Genomic DNA, 19860 nt, shown 5'->3' with positions numbered 1-19860 from the left:
CAAAGTAGGTAATTTGCAGTCTTCTTACTGTGTACACAACAACAAAACAACACGTCCAACCCGTTATCCCTAACCAGGTAACGATATTCACCCTTCTTCTTTCTCTTTTTCCTCTTTCTCTCTCTCACACACACTCGCGCTCCCCCTGATCCACCTGAGTGGTAACAGACCAAAGAGAAACTCGATAACCCTACAGAACTACAGCACTAGAGGCGCGCGGAATCGCAGCCGGCTTTCCTTTAGTGTCCACTCTCGTCCACGGGATGGCGTTCTAGAAGGGGAAACTTGATCGGATCGTCTGCAAATCCTTTTGGGCTCTCGGCTCATTATTACGAACGGGGCTGAACTGAATGAAAGAATACAAGGAAAGGGGAGGTGTGTGTTTATTTATTTAATTTTTTTTTTCTTTTCTTCCCAATAACAGTGCGGACGGATGATGGCGACTTTTTTTTCGATAGATGGATTTATTTTGTTGATGATTCACCTGATAAGGATGTCCCGTGTCGCCCTGTCAATGTTTTCTTTTTCTTTTTTTCCCCCCCTTCTCTCTTGTGCTTGCTATCTTTCGGTTACTCTTTTTCTTTTCTTTTTCCTCTGCTGAGGGTGATCTTCTAGATTGATAGATAGAGCGAGAGAGAGAGAGAGAGAGAGAGAGATAGAGGATGGGAAGGCACGCGCGGACGGACGAACGGGATAGATACATGATAGTTACACAGCTCCAGCTACAGTAAGTCACGGGAGAGAAAGAAAAGGGAAGGGAAGGGAAAGAAAGAGGTCCACGGTGGATGTATCAAGTTCCATGTCAATCCAACTAACGCATCCACCCGCCACTCTGGAACCTCATTTCGCTTCCCCGTTCCGGACCATATTTCAATTCCCCTTTTTAGGTCATGGTGCATCCCTCCCCCCCGTCTCTCTTCCCCCCCGTATCACACCTCAACACATATTTTCTTTTATTTCTTCAGCCACCCAGCAAAACCACCAGATTGATGCGTGATGATCGCCTTGCCCCGTCCGTCAGCCTCATCGTTAGTCTGGATGCTGAGCGACCCTCCATCCGTCCCAAAGGGAAGGGAAGGGGATTGAAGGGGGCCCGGTCCATGCATCCATCTGACAGACTTCCCGATTCGGAGTGATGATCTTCAGGTCGCCTCCGTGGCGGACCCAGCTAGCTAGCATTTTTTTTTTATTACTATAATTATTATTTTTTTCTTCCTTTACTGAAGAAAGCTAGATAGTTAAGTAGTGAATGAATAGATAGATCAGATCATTCTTACAGTAGCTGAGTTATTTTGCCTACCTATCTTCCCGGAGATGATGGCGCAAGTGAGCGATCATACATCTCCGCCGAGATGAGGCGGTCCCCCGCCTCCACTTCTCTTCTTTCGCCCATGAAAGCAATTGATCTTAACTGAGAAAGTTCTAGAATGGTTGCTATGCGATGTGTATGGAGAAATAGTAGTAGTAGTACCTACCTCTTTAGGTAGATGCTGGATCCCTTGTCAGTGGAGCCCATTTCCTTCACACGGCATATGGCAGCTAGTATACACATCCATTTTTAGCTGCCATAAAGATGCTCCACTAGAAGAGATTGAACATCCATGTCTGCCGTCAAAGTACTGACTTCACTTCATATTGTAGTAGATAGTCTAGACTACATAATAGAACCGGAGCATTATTCTTATGATTATTATTATTAAATCAGTAGTATTATTATTATTATTATTATTACTTAGTGTTACTATACATGGATGGCCCCCCGCCCCGTCTAGACCAAGTGTTGTTGTCCCAGCTAACCCTCTAGCTGCATGAGCAGTGAGTGAGTGAGTGACCCCGATAATCGTGCATCTATCTATCTATCTATCTTTTCTTTTGTTCTTTATCAAAAGTACGGCTTGACTATTAGTTTATCCTGTCAGACGGAGATGAGTGACCAACTCCGCGGGTCAAACTAATTTCTTTTTGCTTTTTCTTGCTTCTTTTTTTCTTTCTTTCTTTTGCTTTTCTTTCTGTTGATCAGGTGATGGGGGGAAGGAACAAAGCGACGACTCTAACTGGATTCCCTATTAAACTCTGACAGAGTGAGTGAGTGGATGAGTGAGTGACACCCACGGGGTCATCATCACATCAAGCCATCATCTACCAACTCAACACCACCAATCTGTATTAGTATGACTATCGTTCCCATCCAACACTAACCCCTCTCATGGAGTAAAAGAAAAAAGAACAACTAACCACCCAATCACACACCCCCTTCATCACCATGATTTGCCACTTTTATCTACAAAGTAGTACATTCTACACATTCCTATCTACTAATAAAGTCAGATACTACTAAAGTGTGTTCAGATTAAACTTCTCCCTGCGACAATTCTCACCATTTCAAATCCCGCGGAGAGGATTACACGCCACCCGGCCCCCGGCCCCCTTTGATCCCTGATGGAAGTGTCCAGACTGTCGGGTCCGAGACGGAGGGGGAGTGGTGGTAGTGGTAGTGGTTGATGTGATGTGATGGGATGTGATTATGGTTTCACTCTTTGGATACGCTACGCTATAGTGCTGGGCTGGGGTGGGGGGTAAGACATGCTTCGTATTCTATGATACTGTGTTTAGGGTTGGAATAAAGATAGACAGGGAAGGATGAGAGATGATGATTGATCTGTCAAGTGTCCAAACAAGTAGTCATACTAAGAAATAGGTGTGGTGGTGTCTACTTGGAGCGTCATGGAACTTGATGGAGGTTCTTGGGGAGGTAGATGTCAAAAGCCTCTACTATCTTGTAGAGATACTACGTGTGCCAATCAAATTGAGTCTTCATAGTAAGTACTTGGTATATCCTGAGTACGGAGTAAGCGGGGTTTATACTTACCGATGTTAAGTTAATGCAGGGATACAGGGTATATACCTAGTATAGTCCTAACTAATCAGTAAATACCAGTTCTTTGTTCTGGCAGTTGTCAATGACTACAACTCACTCTCTCTCTCTCAACGGATAATGTTGGCTGGCTGGCTGGCTGAGTCTCGGGTTCCTCGGTGACTAACGTGATTGGAATGTTATGTGATGGTTTGGTTTGTTGGGAGATGCTCTTCATTCTTTCAACTCGGTTGTTGGGTGAGGTGGTCACCATCCATTCATAACTTCTTTTTTCTACTGTTTAGGAAACTAGTATTACACTCTCATGCTTTGTATTACTTATAAGAGAGTGATTAGGCTAGACTTAGGCGTCGTAAAGTGGAAGGTGACATTTGAACTCTGAACTTTAATTCCCATACAGGAAACTCCATGCCTGAGCAAAGGGATGCCTACATTGGGTATGAGGTCTTATGACGAGTTTCCTAGTTCGATTCATTACTTCGTAAGTAGATACATGCCTCTCTTGCTAAAGTGACGGCAGGCCATCTGTCTACGACTTCTCATACTGCTTGACGCATCCGTATGCCATCTCGAACTATATATCCATCATTAGTAACCACATTCACATGCACAATCGAGTATCATCATAGGGGTAGGAATAAGGTATGCCTCACCTGTTCATCTGTCTGACAGATCAAGACCTTAGGGCCCTTGTCATCACCCCGAGAAATATCCACTACCGTCTCCCCATCCCCTGCACCCTTGTCATTCTTCCCCGGATCAACCGCACATCCCAGGCAGCGACACTTCTCCGTAACTGCTTTTCGAAGCAGCGCGCTCTTCTCACCAATTCCGCCTGCGAAGACAAAGGCATCGACACGGCCGTCTAGCTTCACAAAGTAATTGCCGAGGTAACCCGCGATGCGGTCAACGAGGATGTCGAATGCCAGTTTGTGTTCCCGTGTCGGTGGGTTCTCGACGGCGATTTGGGCAAAGTCGGTTGTGCCGGTCAAGGCTTTCCAGCCGGACTTTTTGTTGAGAATTTCTTCGGCCTGGTCATGCGTTAGCGGAATGTAGCTATTGCCATCAAGTGCATACGTACCGTGCTGATGTGCATTTCTTTAGTGCTAGCAGGACTGAGTTTGCCTGCATCGTTGGTGTAGTGGAACACAAGGCTGGACTACTGTCAGTATGCAGTTTCCTGAGCAGGGCATATTGGCACTCACGATGGATCAATGTCTCCGCTCCGTGTGGCGCCTGGTAGTCCGGCTAGCGGTGTGAGTCCCATCCTACGTGTGAACATGTCAGTATAGATGGCCATTGACAAAGGCTGGGAACCTCACGTGGTATCAACCGATTTACCATCCTTGATGGCACAGATAGAAGCACCGCTTCCGATATGCATTGCAATAATATTGGTCTTTTCAGCAGGTTTGTTCAGAAACTCGGCAACAGAGCGCAGAATGAACGAATAACTGATGCCGTGGAAGCCATATTTCCGCAGCCCGTTGGACCTGGCTGTCTTCTGGTCGATTGGGTAGGTCTTGACATGTTCAGGAAGAGTTTGATGGAACGCAGAGTCAAAGAAGGTGATGCTCCTGACAGATGGAATTTCCTTCCTGCAATGCCGTATAATCTCCAACGCGGAATAATTGTGCAATGGAGCGAGGTCTTCCAGTTTCTCGAGATGATGATAAGTTTCGTCGGTGATTACAACAGACTTGTCGTAGTCTCCACCGTGCACCACACGGTGGCAGATATAGGCTAGATCATCTGTGCTGGCGACTTCGGAAAGCTCGGGATCAGAGATGCAGCGCTGAAGCAGAAATTTGAAGGCATCTTGAGGAGTACTGATGCTTTCCTTGAGTTCCTCTTTGTGTTGCTTGTCGCCACTCGTGTATTTCAGCTTGGCTGGTGGGGCAGTGATACCGGAAACCTGCGCGGCAGCAATGACCTTTGGAGTCTTCTCGTAGGTATAGAAGGTAAGCTTGACCGAAGAGGATCCGGCATTAACGGAGAGGATGGATTTGCGCGCCATGTTGTTGCGGAGCAATTGGATGCGGGGACACGGTGTGTTAGCTTGCTGGCTGCTAGAGAAAAAAGAGATTCAAATATAGGCTTTCTAAACCCTTGTCGGGTTTTGATCTCGGAAGTTGTGGGTTGATGCTTGTTGGTGGTGGCAGCTCAGTTCCCGGTTGCGACGGCGGGTGATGTCACTCCCCGAGTGACGTATTGCCAGGGGTCTCCATACAACAACAACCTCACCACCTCGCTTCCCTGTTCTTATTTTAAGCAGTGCAGTCGAGGCAGTGGTATGATTCCTTTCTTTTACTATCTTTGACAGCTGCAGAAAGTGGCCTAGACTCTTGTTTCCACGTGCTATTAGATCTACTCCTCCATAGACCCTGGGATCTCGAACGGACCCTAATATTTAGTTCCACGGATATACTACCTTTTGTTTTACATCCATCAAATCACCATGCCTGGAGAGGTCATCGATAGGCCAAATCCCAAGGCTGAGCCTTCACATATCCCCGACCTTGTCAATCAATTGCAGGTCAAACTCCAAGAGACGAGTTTGGAGGAATCTGACTACAATGCCCTGCTGAAATTCCGCCGAGCAGCGGCCTACATTGCTGCTGGTGAGATCGAGGCCCCCAAGTTTCCAATCTACATTCACTGACCCGTCACACAAGCAATGATCTTTCTCCAGGACAATGTGCTGCTGAAACAGAATCTAAAGCATGAGGATATCAAGCCAAGGCTTCTTGGTTAGTATTTTCAATCTCCCGGTGCTGTCCTCTGCAAGCTCCGCTCACAGATCTGTAGGCCACTGGGGAACATGTCCCGGGTTGATCCTCATATACTCCCATTTGAACTATATCATCAGAAAGCATAACCTGGACATGTTGTATGTCGTTGGACCTGGACACGGCGCTCCAGCTATTCTGGCTTCGCTGTGGCTCGAGGGCTCTCTAGAAAAATTCTACCCCAATTACTCCCGAGATATGGATGGTCTTCATGAGCTCATCTCGACTTTCAGCACAAGCGCTGGCTTACCAAGGTATGACTTTGGCTGGGCATCTGAGTTGAAGCCAATCTAACTTCTTTTAAGCCATATCAACGCGGAAACCCCCGGTGCAATCCATGAAGGTGGTGAGCTGGGTTATGCATTGGCCGTCTCATTTGGTGCTGTCATGGACAATCCGGAAATGATCGTCACTTGCGTGGTCGGTGACGGAGAAGCAGAAACTGGTCCTACCGCGACGTAAGTACCTAACTATACCCCATTCGAGCACAATCTGACAACAGACAGGTCCTGGCATGCAATCAAGTACATTGACCCTGCAGAATCAGGTGCCGTCCTGCCGATCCTCCACGTCAATGGCTTCAAGATCAGCGAGCGCACCATCTATGGCTGCATGGACAACAAAGAGCTGGTCTCCCTCTTCACGGGTTATGGATACCAGGTGCGCATTGTTGAGAACCTCGATGACATTGATGCAGATCTCCACGGCTCGATGATGTGGGCAATTGAGGAGATCCATAAGATCCAAAAAGCGGCGCGTTCCGGCAAGCCAATAATGAAGCCTAGATGGCCAATGATTGTTTTGCGCACACCTAAGGTATGATAATATCCGCCTTCACCTTGGATCTCCGCTAATTATCCTTGAAGGGCTGGTCAGGACCTAAAGAGCTCCATGGGTCGTTCATAGAGGGATCTTTCCATTCGCATCAGGTCCCTCTTCCAAATGCAAAGAAGGACAAGGAGGAGCTTCAGGCTCTGCAGAAATGGCTTTCCTCGTATAATCCGCACGAACTTTTCACTGAGACCGGAGATATCATTGACGAAATCAAGTCTGTTATCCCTCGGGAAGACTCCAAGAAGCTGGGGCAGCGAGCAGAATCCTACAAGGGCTATAGAGCACCTGATCTCCCAGATTGGCGAAAGTTTGGTGTAGAAAAGGGCTCTCAGCAAAGCGCTATGAAGACGATCGGAAAATTCATTGACCAGGTGTTTACCCAGAACCCCCACGGCGTCCGAGTGTTCTCACCAGATGAGCTAGAGAGCAACAAGCTGGATGCAGCACTTGCGCACACGGGAAGGAACTTTCAGTGGGATCAATTCTCGAATGCTAAAGGCGGCCGCGTCATCGAAGTGCTCAGTGAGCACCTGTGCCAGGGCTTTATGCAGGGATACACGTTGACGGGCCGGGTGGGCATTTTCCCATCGTATGAAAGCTTCTTGGGAATCATCCACACCATGATGGTGCAATATGCCAAGTTCAACAAAATGGTATTTGTCTGCAGTGCTTCTTCCTAGATCGCCCGATACTAACAAATACTGCCATGACAGGCTCAAGAGACGACCTGGCACAAGCCGGTCAGTAGCATCAACTATATCGAAACGAGTACATGGGCTCGTCAGGAGCATAATGGGTTCTCTCACCAAAACCCATCCTTCATCGGAGCCGTGCTCAGGCTGAAGCCCACCGCCGCGCGTGTCTATCTGCCCCCTGACGCTAACACATTTTTGACCACCCTTCATCACTGTCTCAAGTCCAAGAATTACGTCAACCTCATGGTGGGCTCAAAGCAGCCAACTCCGGTGTACTTGAGTCCCGAGGAAGCAGAGAGTCACTGCCGAGCCGGCGCATCGATCTGGAGATTCTGTAGCACCGACAATGGGCTGGACCCGGATGTCGTGCTGGTTGGCATTGGAGTTGAGGTGATGTTCGAGGTCATCTACGCGGCGGCCATCCTCCGCAAGCGTTGTCCAGAACTCCGGGTGCGGGTAGTCAATGTGACCGACTTGATGATTCTGGAGAAGGAAGGTCTACATCCACATGCATTGTCCACCGAAGCCTTCGACAGCCTGTTTGGCTCGGACCGGCCGATACACTTCAACTACCACGGATACCCGGGCGAGCTGAAGGGTCTGCTCTTCGGGCGGCCCCGCCTGGACCGGGTTTCAGTGGAAGGATACATGGAAGAAGGAAGCACGACGACGCCATTCGATATGATGTTGTTGAATCACGTCTCACGATACCACGTGGCGAAGGCAGCCGTGATTGGGGCTTCCAGACGGAATGAGAAGGTTCAGATCCGGCAGCACGAGCTGGTCAGCGAATTCGACCACAACATCGTGGAGACACGCAAGTACATTCTGGCCAACCGCAAAGGTAAGAGCTTCACCTGCCGTGGACTGGTCGAATATTGCCCATACTGACTGTGCACAGACCCGGATGATACGTATGATATGCCCTCGTTTGAATGAGTCCGAATGAGTAGAGTCAATGAGATGATTCAAGCGTGAAGCATATGACAAAGACATGACCTATTATTAGCGCTGAAAAAGAATGAATATCAAAGTATCCGTCTTTGTGCAGCCGCCGGGGATGCCATGTTGATCAGGCAGGGATAACAATAGCGTAGCCATCGCATACGGACGTAGAGATTTTGACATCTAACTTCTCACTGGCGGGACTAGACTCGCATCATCAAAAAGTGAGTAAATCTGAACCTTTGCTGTGACAGGCCAAAGACTGTGATTAGTGATTTGAAATTGTGAGAGGCTGAGACTTCGTAGCTGAAGGCTGTGTGGGAGACACAGAGAGGGAGGGAAGGAGGGATGTGAAGTATTATATTGATGCCTGAGGCGGGGGCAGCGGGGTTGCCAGACGCGCCTTCCGTATTTGGATGTTGCCGGTGCAGGAAGTTCTCCGCTCTTCCCTGCATGTGATTATCAATCAATATTCTTTCGCTTGCATTTCGTGAGTTACTACCGTTAAGTTAACTCTCCCTTGTCTAGTGTTGACTAGGGTAATCTGGACGACGACCACATCCCATCCAGCATGTCTGATCGAAGCCTAGCTCCAGGTTTCATTCGATGTTCAGCAACCTAACATCGGGCCTTATCATAGCTCCGATCCCGTCCCAGAACTATCCACTATACTCCGTGCTGTTCCTTATTGCTGCTATGGTAAGCCCGGTGGACGGACTCCCGGGTTTCCTGTTTCCCGATCGGTCTTGGCCATGCATCACTGCCTGGGCTGCATGGCATATATTGATTCTACTGAGTTTAGCAGTGACACGGCATAACGGTCCTAACCACAATCCTTGATAGTCAAGGGTCCTATCAGATGAGCTGCCTTACAGCGACAACAGGATGATCATCTTAGGGAGGTGTCTGTTCACAATTCTATCGCGAAACCGTCTGATGGAAAAGGCCGGAGTTACCGGCTTCATGCGAGACGCGCTAAACCTCTTTGAGCGAACCTTGCGAGCTATCATCTCGTCCCCTAACTCTTTTTTGGGTCTCGCCAGTCTGTTAGCCGAATGAAGTGCTTGCTTTTGCAAGGCTGGTCCTGCCTACTCTCGTGAGGTGCAATCAGATTGCTCCCTGCAACGGGTGTCCCCGCCGTACCAGGTGGCGCCCAGAGACGGGCAGCCAGGAGGACGGGGATCACTATTGAACGGACGAGAATAGAGTATGGGGGCAGAGTTTGGAAGGATTTCTATCTCAGTTCTTCCCATTTTTCTTCTTTATAGGCAGAGCCTCTCCTTCCTGATGCCCGTCTTTCCTTTTCTTTTCGCCGATTGGTACCCCGTGCATATTCATACGCATATATCCATGTCCAACAGCAAATAGCTCAACCCCTCTAGGCTCGATTAGCGCACAGCCTGCCCGTTCGGTGTCACTCGTTTATTCCTGTTTTCTGATCGTATATTTATCTGCAGCGTGTTTCGCTGCCTCAAAACCGCTTTCTCTCCTTACTCTGTCCACAGGCACACTTGGCCTCGCCATATAATCTTCGGCATACTCGGTCTGGACCACCTTGGCCTTCATTTACGCCAATATGTCGAGCCTTAACTCTACTGCGGAATATGAATTCAAAAAGCAATTGACCTATGGCTGTCATGCAAAGATCGATGGCTACGGCACATCGTATGGCTACGTTCCCTCGCTAGCTGCCGGCATTGTATTCTGTGTTCTCTTCGGTCTGTCGATGTTGCTCCACACATTGCAGCTGGTGTGGAAGAGGACCTGGTGGTGCGCTGTCTTCGTTCTTGGATGTATCAGTATGTCAACCCCTCCTACAAGAGTCCCCTTCAACCGTACGCTAACTCGGCCATCACAGCGGAAATCCTGGGCTGGGCAGCACGTACCTGGTCTGCTGAATGCCCATACAATGGAACCGCCTTTCTCATGCAAATTTCTACCTTGATCATCGGTACGCAAGCTGGAACACGCATATCCCATTTCATGAAACAGAAACTAATTGCCTCTCTCTAGCCCCCACTTTCTTTACCGCCGGGATCTACGTGCTCCTGGGCCGTTTCATCCACCTGTTGGGGCCCGAGACCTCAATTTTGAGACCAAAACTCTATCTCTGGATCTTCGTCACTTGCGATATCATTTCATTGGTCGTCCAGGCTGTGGGAGGTGGCATGGCGTCGATGGAAGTAAACAAGGTCAACGGCGATACTGCCCCAGGCACACACACTATGGTTGCCGGTATCGTCTTCCAGCTCGCGTCTATCACGGTCTTTGTTTTCCTCGCCGCTGATTTCGTCCGTCGCACTCTTCGTATGCGAATCCTGCAAACCATGACTGGCACGATCATCCCTCTTCTCGGCGCGATGATCTTCTCGGTCATCTGCATCTACATTCGGAGTATCTATCGAACCATCGAGCTGTCGCAGGGGTGGTCTGGCTATTTGATCACGCACGAGCGGTACTTCATCGTCCTGGACGGTATCATGATGGTCCTAGCGGTTGGTGTGTTCAACATCTTCCATCCAGGATGGCTGCTGCCTAAAAACGAAGTCAAGCCGTTCCACCGCGAGATCTACTCTCCTGACGGGGTGGCTAGTGGAATGGAGATGCGGTAACTTTGTCGCTTCTCACCTTTCCTATTTTCTATTCCAGACATATATTCATTGACCCCATTTCACTTTTTTAACCTTATTCTCAACGCCATAAATGCGAGTCCACGTGCTTTGCCTCTGGTCTCTGGTATGTCAACGCAGCGTTTCAAAAATCGATAGATGGATTGGAGTGTGGCATTATGTAATTAGCTTTTCCTTTTCAACTTTAATGAACTAGATGATTCCCCTGCCCCAGCACCATGGAAATCAGTCAACTATATTCCACTCAACCAAAGGTATACTTGACAATCATGACATTCATAGCCAAGCAGTAAAATAACTATTCATTAAAAACATAACATCGTAACATGGCCCCAAAGACCAGACTAGACAAGATACACCATTGCCCCAGATAAATCACCTCAACTCAACCATCAACAAAACCTCAAAAATAAGACCACCCGCTGAAACACACCAACTTGAAACACGCCGCCGAAACACTTAACCCCGGAATCAGATAGATACCCTGTCCCTGTCCCTGTCCCTGACCCCGATCCTGATACTCAGACCAAACCTTAATTTTTTTTCTCAAATTTCCGGGTTCCGACTAATTTCACGTTTTCTTTTTTTTTCTTCGTTCCTTGTTTCGCAAAACGCCACGGCTGGGATCGTAACTGGACGAAAGCAAATAACAAATAATGAACGGCAAACAGGAAATGACAAAATTAAGAGTGCTAACTAGCTAACTAGCTAGCTAGCTTGTTTGTTGGTTGGCTTTCGGAGAAATAACTAACTGACGGAACTAGCTGACAGCGGGGGGAGGGGGGAAAGAAGGGGAAGAAAACCACATGGTGTGAGAATGTTGCTTTTGCTTCTGTGTCACGGAGATACGGCATCTCATCTCATTGAACAGAGAGAAATGGGCGGAAAGAAGGGGAAAATAAAGAGTCCAACAGGAAGAAAGAAAATAACACCAAGTGACATCATCATAAATCGGATGAAAGGAACTAATTTTTTTCTCTCAACCTGATGATGAATGAAGCTGATGGACCTATACTCCATCCACGGCCTCAATCCATCCAAACATCGCGCCTGTAATAACCGCCGCGATGGCCCACACGGCACCCCAGACCATTGCGCCTTCGGCGTCCACCTGGTTCACTGTCCCTGCGGCCTGCACGACTGTGTTCGCGAACAACATGCTCGCCAGCAGAACGGTGCGGGACACCAGCACTTGCGTCTTGCGGGACAGGGTGCCCCATGTCTTGCGGTAGACGGTGTAGGCTAGGTACTCGCCTTCGGGGCTGGATGTCCCCTCCTTGTTCTTGTTGTTGCTGTTCTTCTTGGAGTTCCTGGAGGATGCACCGGTCGAGCTGGCGAAGAGGAAATCGCGCGCCGCCAAGCCAGCGGGGAGGAGGGAGAGGAATAGACCCGGGAGAGCGGCGGGACCGGCGTGGATGGCGGTGACGTCCGGGATGTCTTGGAAGTGGGTGACGAGGGTGGTGGGGAGCCAGGGCGTGGCGTAGCTGAGGGAGAGGGTGACGGTGAAGATGGCGGCCGCGGCGATGGTGGTGTAGATGGTCGTCGGGCGGTCGTTGAGGATGGAGCGGTTAGGGATGCGCGTGGAATCCGAGAAAGAGTGGAGGGGAGTGAGGTTGCGAAGGAGGACGAAGGGGAGGGTGGTGGAGAGGAGAGTGATGAAGTAGCTGGTTAGGATTGTGGTTGGGCGCAGGCTGTAGAAGGTCGAGAGGAGGCTGAAGGTGGGGAGATGGGTGAGGTAGGTGAAGGAGAGAACATCGCGACCTTTGGTTTTTGCTGGATTAGTTTCACTGACCATGATATGAAGTTATACGGGATGGAGGGATACCGTCAAAGCCCATGATCCAGGCAAGTCCAACCTCGACGGCCTTCCAGGCCATCAGACCTCCTACTTCCCACCATGTCTCGAGGTGTTTACTGACGCGGCCTAGTTCGCCGAGGGTGATCCCCGTCGTTAGAGAGAAGAGCGTCGAGCTCAATGTCAAGCTACCGAGCACGGCGAGGATGAAGCGCACGGCGGGGTGGATGCGGTCCAGGCGCGTCTTGTGACGCAGTTGGCGCGTCGTCTTCTCGGCGGTATCGTCGTCGGCTGCTGTTACCGCGGAGAGGACTTCTTTCTTGCGGGGAGCCATTGCTTTGGTGGTGGGTGGGATTGTTTGGAGAGATGGAAATTGGTGGTGTGATGGACAGGGTCGGAGGGATCAGAAAGAGGGGAGTAAGAGAAGAGGGGAGGAAAGCGAGGAGAGGGAAATGACAAGCAGCGAAATAAAGACGAGGCTGGGATGATGCGATGGCCAGAATGAGCTGCCGGGCGGTGAGAGGCAACCCTGGCCATGATGTCACCGGTGACGATGCCCCAAAGAATCCAAAGAGCCCAAATAACTCGGATGAGATGTAGTTAGTGTATTCTATAAGACAGTCGTAAGTGGCTTCGAAGCGAATCTCTAAATACATGGGTCGGTCAAGCCACTTTCCCACCATGTGGCACATGTAGTAGTAGTACACTCTGGGATATCCTCCGAGATCAGGTATCCCAGAGACCCTCCATCTTCTGTAAATCGTACAGGCTCACCAGGCTAAACCTGGTCTTCAGTTATCCTCCTTTTCCTGTTCTGGCTCCACAACGGAGAACTCTGCCGCACCCTGCTCACGACCCTTGTGGTCCCGCATGACCAGTTGATACTTGCCTTGGTTCCAGAGGTCCTTGATCGTCAGCTCCCGAGTACGTCCCAAGCTCTCAATGTCTCCAATGCGCGTAAGAGTGCCTTCCAGGTGCTCGTCGAATCCTGGCCAGCTACAGATCTCCTTAAACGCATTCTGCATGGGTACCGAATCCGCACGCACCATGGCCCGCGAGTCGATGGTGAAGATGTTTTCGTGGTCGTAGCTCTGGATGAAGTCCGCGCGTGTCATGATCTGTCGCGCTTGATGGAGAGGAATCTCTGGGAGAATGTGGCCCAGCTTCGGATCATACGTCTTGTCCATTTCCTCTCCCTTGTCCACAAGTGCTTTCGCCAGCACCATTGCCGCAGACTATATGTCGGTCAGTGCGCCGGCTTTTTGTCATCGACAGAGGGGGTCGCACTTACGGCATATTTCTGCTGGTCCATCACATCGTCATCCATCTCAGGTCCCAGGATCCAGCACTTGTTGAGGAACCACGTCTTCTCGGCCTCGCAGATGCTCTCACAGAGCTTCTTGTAGTCTAGGGCCTTGGCAACACGGTTGAGGTAGGACAGCCGTCCACCGACAAGGTTGTACACCTCCTCAAGCTCCTCGTGGGTTAATTCCTGGCCAAAGTACTGCTTGCGATACTTCCTCAGAGCTTCCATTGCTCGGTCTTTCGGGAGGTCGCGCACCGGGATGACTTCCATTCTGGTAGCGTACTTCTTCAGGCGCTCATACACCCAGTACTCGTCGCTGTTCAGGACTGTTTCCGTCAATACTCACACATAAATGTACGGTATATGTAATTAGACTTACCTGTTGTCACCAGCCCACTTGCAGCCCACTGTTCGGCCCGTTGCTGGATCGCCTCAAGCAGATCCTGGCCATCGTGGTCATCTCGGATCAGGTGGGCACTGTTGATTATCAAGACCAAAGGCGACTTCTTGCTGCGCCTTCTGGCAAGAGCAACCTTTTCCAATTTGTTAAAAGCGCGCTCGATATCAAGGAGTGCGGTAGTATCCCGAGGGCCCTTGATACTGAAGAGGCTGCCGATATAACTGTTCATGTGGCGTCAGCAACCCGATGCACACATAGGATAAGAATGCTTCAGTAGACGTACTCTTCATGGAACTCATAGTCCAAAGCCTTTCCCAGACGAATCCGGAAAAGCTCGAGATCAGCATGAGCTTCGAACATGGCACAGCCCTCGCCGTCAATTTTGCGCATTGCCTCAAGAAGCATCGACGTCTTTCCAGTTCCTTTTTCGCCTACCAGTAGGTAATACCGACCTCCAGCATTACCGGAGATGATTCTATCCATTCTGGCTTGCTCATCGCGATGCACCCAATGCTCCTCGTAGGTAGACTGGTGCTTTCCGTCTTCCACACCGGCCAGCTCGAGGGCCGGATCGCCCGGTTTGAAGGCGTTTTCCATTTTCTCCAGGATGAGATACTTGTAGTACCGGTGGTACGCGTATCCAACCATACTAGCAGGTATTAGCATGGGGTTACATCATTGATAATGAACAAGGTAGCTTACCCAAGAACAGCCATCGAAGCAAGAGTAGTAGCCGCAGACTCCCCCATCTTCAGCAACGTCGACCGGAGAGTGGGTTCCTCGTCCGAGTCGTCGTTCCTCCGCCTTTTACCCTCCTTGGGGGCATTTTGTTCCGAAGAGGAGGAATCCGTATTTCTCCGAATTGAGCCCTGTGAGAAACCCCGTCGATAGAAGGGGGTTACTATGCGCGTAACACTAGTAGTTGTGGTTGCTGTCCTGGGAGGTGTCCGCAGGCCAGCCCGAGAGAAAGAGATCACGGACCGGGGAGCATTGCGATACCACATATTTCTCTGCTGGGTATCGGATATCCCTGCTAATTATCGGATAATAATTCCGAGAGGGATAGATGATCACCCTATAATATCAAACAACGGATGAATGTATATATGGGAAATTGAGATCGAATGAAATTGATAAAGGAGTGTGTGGAACTTTTTTTAAAGGGCGGAGATGGGTCCGGCACAGAAGTGAGACACCACTCTATCTATACATCGAAAGAGCCGTTGTTTCAAGATGGAATCGAATCCTGACAGCAACAAGGCTCCCAATGGCAAAGAATTGGGCAGAGAGAAGGTGCGGGAAAGAGCGAAGCAGCGACAAATGAAGAAATGAATGAAAGAAGGCCAGCGCACGGTGAGAAAAAGAGGTGAGTTGGAATCGGGCCCGAATCAGTACTGCTACCAAAAAGTCGGTACTACTCGCCCAGATCGGATTGGCGTGGATTACTCCGCTGCTGCGCCTCGCATCCCGGGCCCACCCTGTGGCTGATCATTATTCAGATCTATTGCTAACTGTAGAGACTAATTAGTTATTTGATATGATGCAGATGTAATAATACTTGCGGACCAGCTAGAGTTGATGTACTCTACAACAACAAACTCTTCTCTACAGATTGCAATGTTTGTCGTAAATTTAGGCTTGCGGTGATTTGATCTGGTTTGTTTATTTCTTCAATACCCCAGTCTGTATCACGTGACCTGCATTCAATGCAGCTCGATGCTTATCGCGGCCATAATATTATCCGCGGCTCATCGCATGCCCCCATAGTTATAGTATATCATCGGTACTGAATTGATTGACACGTCTATAACACCCATCTACCTAATCAACTATTACCATTACCATAATCCAGCCTGCTCCATGGTCAACTACCCTGGATTCTGAGACATAACGTGATATGGTGCCACATCGCCTGCGTCGTCTATGTACGAGAGCATTATCAGTTAGTCACCCACCTTTGCCTAAATACTAACTTAATTCATATTTTACCTTCACGGCTGAAATCTATTAGACTTATATTATGGATAGCCTGTCCATCCATCTTGTGCAGATGTCCCAGGACAGCATATGCAGAATTGCCAATGTAAAGTGAAGCAAGTCAATATTAGTACCCTTCTCCAGACCATCACCGATCGTCTACGGAATATTCCTCCTCTATTAATTCTTGGACCGACGCTGCTCGGGGCCACCTTAACTGATCCAGTGAGGATGTGGATCCAATCTGTTGTTAGCATTCTTTAACACTATTCGCAATCATGTTATATACAAGTGACAACCCCGCTCTCGCCTAATGCCTCTATCCGCTCCTGTCAGTGGGGCATCCGCAGCCAGTTGCAAAGTAGGTGGTACTCCCCTTTGGCCGCGTGCATGATCTACTTTAGATAGGTAGCGAGGGGGGAGGGGGTAGGGCCGGAAACTGATGCGTTGTTCATGGCGGGGAACCCAGGATAAGCAGGGACACAGCCAGCCAATCTTGCAAGGACAGGTTGTCGACGCTCTTACTGTATTAAGTACTACTACTAGGAGACTACTATGCACGAGAATCCCTCACTAAGGTGCACCTCGTTGGCTAATTCCACACGGTCGGCATCTCAAGGGCTTTTTAATCCCCACCATTATTGGCACATCAGCTTCATACGAATTCGATGGGCATTCCATCCGTTGCATCGTTGACACGGGATATTAGGGACGGCTGTTCTGCATGTGTAAAGTGCTCATAAACGACGCTGTAGGACCTTCATCCCGTAAAGTGACCCAGAAGAAGTACTACTATTCTCAACCATGCCCGACTTTGAATATTTTCCTCTGGATCAAGGTCCTTTCAGCACTCGCATACTTCGTCTGCTCCCAAGCAAGGACAGAGCTGCTCCGATCAAATGCCAGCTTTTCAGTTACTCTCTCCAGAACGATATTGCCCAAGAGTACGACGCCCTCTCATACGTATGGGGAGATCAGACGGACGGGCAGAGCAACATCTCCATCAACAATCAGGCTTTTTCAGTCGGAAAGAATTTACACTCCGCCCTCCTTAGGCTTCGAGGCTTTGAGTTTGAACGGACATTATGGGTCGACGCAATTTGCATCGACCAGAACAATATGAAAGAGAAAGAGAAACAAATCCAAAACATGGCGCGCATATATGAGCAGGCCAGACAGGTGGTGGTGTGGTTGGGCGAGGAGGCAGATAATAGTACTCAGGCGTTAAATTCCATTCGTGCCGCGGCAGAGGCAGAATTTGCTGAAGAGCGATTTCATATGCCATCAGAAAGTGCCACCATTGAGGGTGTCAAAAGTCTGCTCCTGCGGAGGTGGTTTTATCGCATGTGGGTAAGTACTACCACGTTGTTTCCACCGTCCTCTCCCTCCCCCTCCTGCTCTTTGCGGAGCGATATGTGGTGTCTGACGAGAAACGGCAGATTCTCCAAGAGGTGGGCCTCGCTCGGAATATTCAGATCCAGTGTGGTCCTGTCAGAATGAGCGGTTACACATTTGCCACGGGCATCCAAGCATGGGGCTCGTATGCTGGCCCTAGTGTGTTGAGTACAACACGTCTGATCCGTGGAGCAATCTTTCGGCCTCAGTATGAAACACATTCAATGAAGAAGCTCTCTCTGTCTGAATTGGTTGATATGCATCATACGAACGAGGCCTCTATTCTGCATGATAAAATCTATGCGTTACTGGGACTGAGTTCTGATGCTCATAAAGCACCCGGTCTGTTACCCAATTATCAGGTGTCCTGGGAGCAGCTCTTTCAACGGTTAATCTGGTTTATATTGAATGAACAGGTATCAGTGAAGACCTGGCCTGGTAGGGAATATGCGAGCATCCAGAGCAGCGGATGGATCCTGGGTTTCATTGTCAAGGTGGAAGACTATCAAACGAAGACCCTGTTGCAAGTGCTTTTGACTGGGGTGCGTAGTGCGGACACCAAGAAAATGTGGAAAGTAAGATGGTTCATCAGAAAGACAGTGGAATCGATCAAGCCATGTGATATCATATGCCTCCTGCAGGGATGTTCAGAACCATCCATCATCAGATACGCTGATGGTTGTTTCAGAGTGATCGTGCTAAGGGCCGTTCTCCGGAAGACAGATGGGGGAGGAAGTGCAGACTTCCAACAGGTACGGTCCGAGAACAATCGTCCGGCTCTTAACTTCCACCTTATTTGGAGTTGGGAAGAGCATATTTCACCTTCCTTAAATATTCTCGACTTGGCAGCAGAGGCTGCTGAAACGAAGTCGGCAATTGAGAAGATTCTGTGGGATACTAATGTGGCAATGCACGAGACAGCATACAATCATAGAAATATTTACTTGCCAGCCATGTTTGCCACCGAAGACATTCTCCGGCTATTCACAGAACGACTCGGATTTCAACATCCAAAGACATGGTTGGCCTTTTACAGCTTGGCGCTCTTGTACTCCAAGGGAAATATTGGCGGCGAGAGAATACCACTCCTAAACTTCGATCGAACTAAGGCAAGAGATATATTGGGGTTGTGCGGGATCCAACATCATTTTGAAAAGAATTTGGCGTTGTTGGTGGGACATGACTATCGTCGCCGGATGTACATCAATGAACCGGATTTTATTTCTGGCAGTATGGAGGTTCCTGAGCGCATGAAGCTCCAAGAAGCATTGAAGGATCTGCTACGTGAGATTAGGCACAGGCCCACACTGGAGCTCGCTCCATTGTTCTGAGGCTGAACCCAAGAGCTAGTTTGGCCTGGGTATTCTTCGAGCGTTCCAGCAATCCAGAACATATATATTTGAACGCCGCCAGTGGAACACCAAGAGCGACAAAAACCTAGCATGGACCGAGCTTTTACCGTCTATATGTAAGGAAAAAGCTAAAAGAACCCCACATACGAGCCCGGATGGTCTAGTGGTAAGCTTTATCCAATCAAACATTCCATCACCTTCATCGTCTAACAAATTCATAGGTATGATTCTCGCTTTGGGTGCGAGAGGTCCCGCGTTCGAATCGCGGTTCGGGCCTATCTTCATTCTTTTTTGGCTTTACTTCTTCGTAATCTTTCCTCTCTTAGCCTTTGTTTTCTATTTGCCACCGGATTACGTATACGAGCCCGGATGGTCTAGTGGTAAGCAGCCCTCAAGTCAATGGTCTGTCTTGGCTTTCAGTGTCTAACTAAATAATAGGTATGATTCTCGCTTTGGGTGCGAGAGGCCCCGCGTTCGAATCGCGGTTCGGGCCCATCTTCTTTTTTTGTTTTTCATCATCCTTCCTCCCCATCTACATCATATCCATTTCCATATTCTTTGTTCCACGAAAACCCTCTTTTCATTGTTTTTTATCCCCTCTCTTCCTCTCCCCATACTTTTATCTGAATATCACACATTCCCCCTTCTGACCCATTGGCACTTCTGTCTTACACAGAGACGATGTGCATTCTCAATGATCTTTTGAACACCAGCCCGATCTCCTCAAAGAGAACTAATGGATGTCAAGACGCGCTTACTTTTTACCCATGATCCTGATAAAGACTGACAGGGAGAGGTCGAGGCACCAACCATTATCCATCCAACCTACGCCCGCCAGACATGCCTATGCGTGCACGTGTAGTATCT

The 19860-nt window shown here is 49.1% G+C and overlaps 8 protein-coding genes, 1 non-coding gene and 1 pseudogene across 10 annotated transcripts; 7 read left to right on the top strand and 3 right to left on the bottom strand.

Annotated features, from left to right (window-relative positions):
* Nucleotides 1-826: 826 nt before the first annotated feature.
* On the top strand, nucleotides 827-1199 carry BO85DRAFT_241771 (uncharacterized protein). The gene has a single exon (XM_025654851.1). It carries the CDS (start codon nucleotides 891-893, stop codon nucleotides 1134-1136), a length of 246 nt encoding a protein of 81 aa, XP_025509588.1. The 5' UTR covers nucleotides 827-890; the 3' UTR covers nucleotides 1137-1199.
* A 2054-nt stretch (nucleotides 1200-3253) lies between these two features.
* BO85DRAFT_482407 (putative acetate kinase) lies at nucleotides 3254-5012 on the bottom strand. Its single transcript, XM_025663098.1, has 5 exons — nucleotides 4198-5012; nucleotides 4081-4143; nucleotides 3957-4029; nucleotides 3529-3906; nucleotides 3254-3449 (listed from the first exon to the last, which is right to left on the bottom strand). The coding sequence occupies exons 1-5, from the start codon at nucleotides 4890-4892 to the stop codon at nucleotides 3405-3407; spliced, it is 1254 nt and encodes a 417-aa protein (XP_025509587.1). The 5' UTR covers nucleotides 4893-5012; the 3' UTR covers nucleotides 3254-3404.
* Nucleotides 5013-5333: 321 nt separating this feature from the next.
* Nucleotides 5334-8470, top strand: BO85DRAFT_510047 (putative phosphoketolase; the record flags this gene model as incomplete). Its single annotated transcript, XM_025664525.1, has 8 exons — nucleotides 5334-5496; nucleotides 5551-5625; nucleotides 5684-5918; nucleotides 5970-6122; nucleotides 6171-6480; nucleotides 6531-7151; nucleotides 7212-8037; nucleotides 8095-8470. The coding sequence occupies 8 exons, from the start codon at nucleotides 5334-5336 to the stop codon at nucleotides 8130-8132; spliced, it is 2421 nt and encodes an 806-aa protein (XP_025509586.1). The 3' UTR covers nucleotides 8133-8470.
* Nucleotides 8471-9714: 1244 nt separating this feature from the next.
* On the top strand, nucleotides 9715-10750 carry BO85DRAFT_464576 (RTA1 domain-containing protein; the record flags this gene model as incomplete). Its single annotated transcript, XM_025661996.1, has 3 exons — nucleotides 9715-9937; nucleotides 9997-10089; nucleotides 10152-10750. The coding sequence occupies 3 exons, from the start codon at nucleotides 9715-9717 to the stop codon at nucleotides 10748-10750; spliced, it is 915 nt and encodes a 304-aa protein (XP_025509585.1).
* An 831-nt stretch (nucleotides 10751-11581) lies between these two features.
* BO85DRAFT_454629 (uncharacterized protein) lies at nucleotides 11582-13225 on the bottom strand. Its single transcript, XM_025661331.1, has 2 exons — nucleotides 12594-13225; nucleotides 11582-12529 (listed from the first exon to the last, which is right to left on the bottom strand). The coding sequence occupies exons 1-2, from the start codon at nucleotides 12895-12897 to the stop codon at nucleotides 11778-11780; spliced, it is 1056 nt and encodes a 351-aa protein (XP_025509584.1). The 5' UTR covers nucleotides 12898-13225; the 3' UTR covers nucleotides 11582-11777.
* BO85DRAFT_241603 (ATP-binding protein) lies at nucleotides 13126-15371 on the bottom strand. The gene is made up of 5 exons (XM_025654850.1): nucleotides 14972-15371; nucleotides 14553-14918; nucleotides 14249-14490; nucleotides 13855-14195; nucleotides 13126-13798 (listed from the first exon to the last, which is right to left on the bottom strand). Exons 1-5 carry the CDS (start codon nucleotides 15271-15273, stop codon nucleotides 13355-13357), a joined length of 1695 nt encoding a protein of 564 aa, XP_025509583.1. The 5' UTR covers nucleotides 15274-15371; the 3' UTR covers nucleotides 13126-13354.
* Nucleotides 15372-17050: 1679 nt separating this feature from the next.
* On the top strand, nucleotides 17051-18972 carry BO85DRAFT_510039 (HET domain-containing protein; the record flags this gene model as incomplete). The annotated part of the gene is made up of 2 exons (XM_025664524.1): nucleotides 17051-17596; nucleotides 17722-18972. 2 exons carry the CDS (start codon nucleotides 17051-17053, stop codon nucleotides 18970-18972), a joined length of 1797 nt encoding a protein of 598 aa, XP_025509582.1.
* Nucleotides 18973-19142: 170 nt separating this feature from the next.
* BO85DRAFT_t288 lies at nucleotides 19143-19269 on the top strand. The gene has a single exon. It is a non-coding gene; the product is annotated as a tRNA-Asp (tRNA).
* A 75-nt stretch (nucleotides 19270-19344) lies between these two features.
* On the top strand, nucleotides 19345-19754 carry BO85DRAFT_241550 (uncharacterized protein). The gene has a single exon (XM_025654849.1). It carries the CDS (start codon nucleotides 19434-19436, stop codon nucleotides 19641-19643), a length of 210 nt encoding a protein of 69 aa, XP_025509581.1. The 5' UTR covers nucleotides 19345-19433; the 3' UTR covers nucleotides 19644-19754.
* BO85DRAFT_t289 lies at nucleotides 19357-19486 on the top strand (annotated as a pseudogene). The gene has a single exon. The product of its transcript is annotated as a tRNA-OTHER (tRNA).
* Nucleotides 19755-19860: the final 106 nt, after the last annotated feature.

The sequence above is a fragment of the Aspergillus piperis genome, assembly GCF_003184755.1.
Source record: "Aspergillus piperis CBS 112811 unplaced genomic scaffold BO85scaffold_44, whole genome shotgun sequence".
Taxonomy (NCBI): domain Eukaryota; kingdom Fungi; phylum Ascomycota; class Eurotiomycetes; order Eurotiales; family Aspergillaceae; genus Aspergillus; species Aspergillus piperis.
The sequence above is the reverse complement of the archived record's forward strand: the minus strand, read 5'-3'. Positions and strand labels throughout refer to the sequence as shown.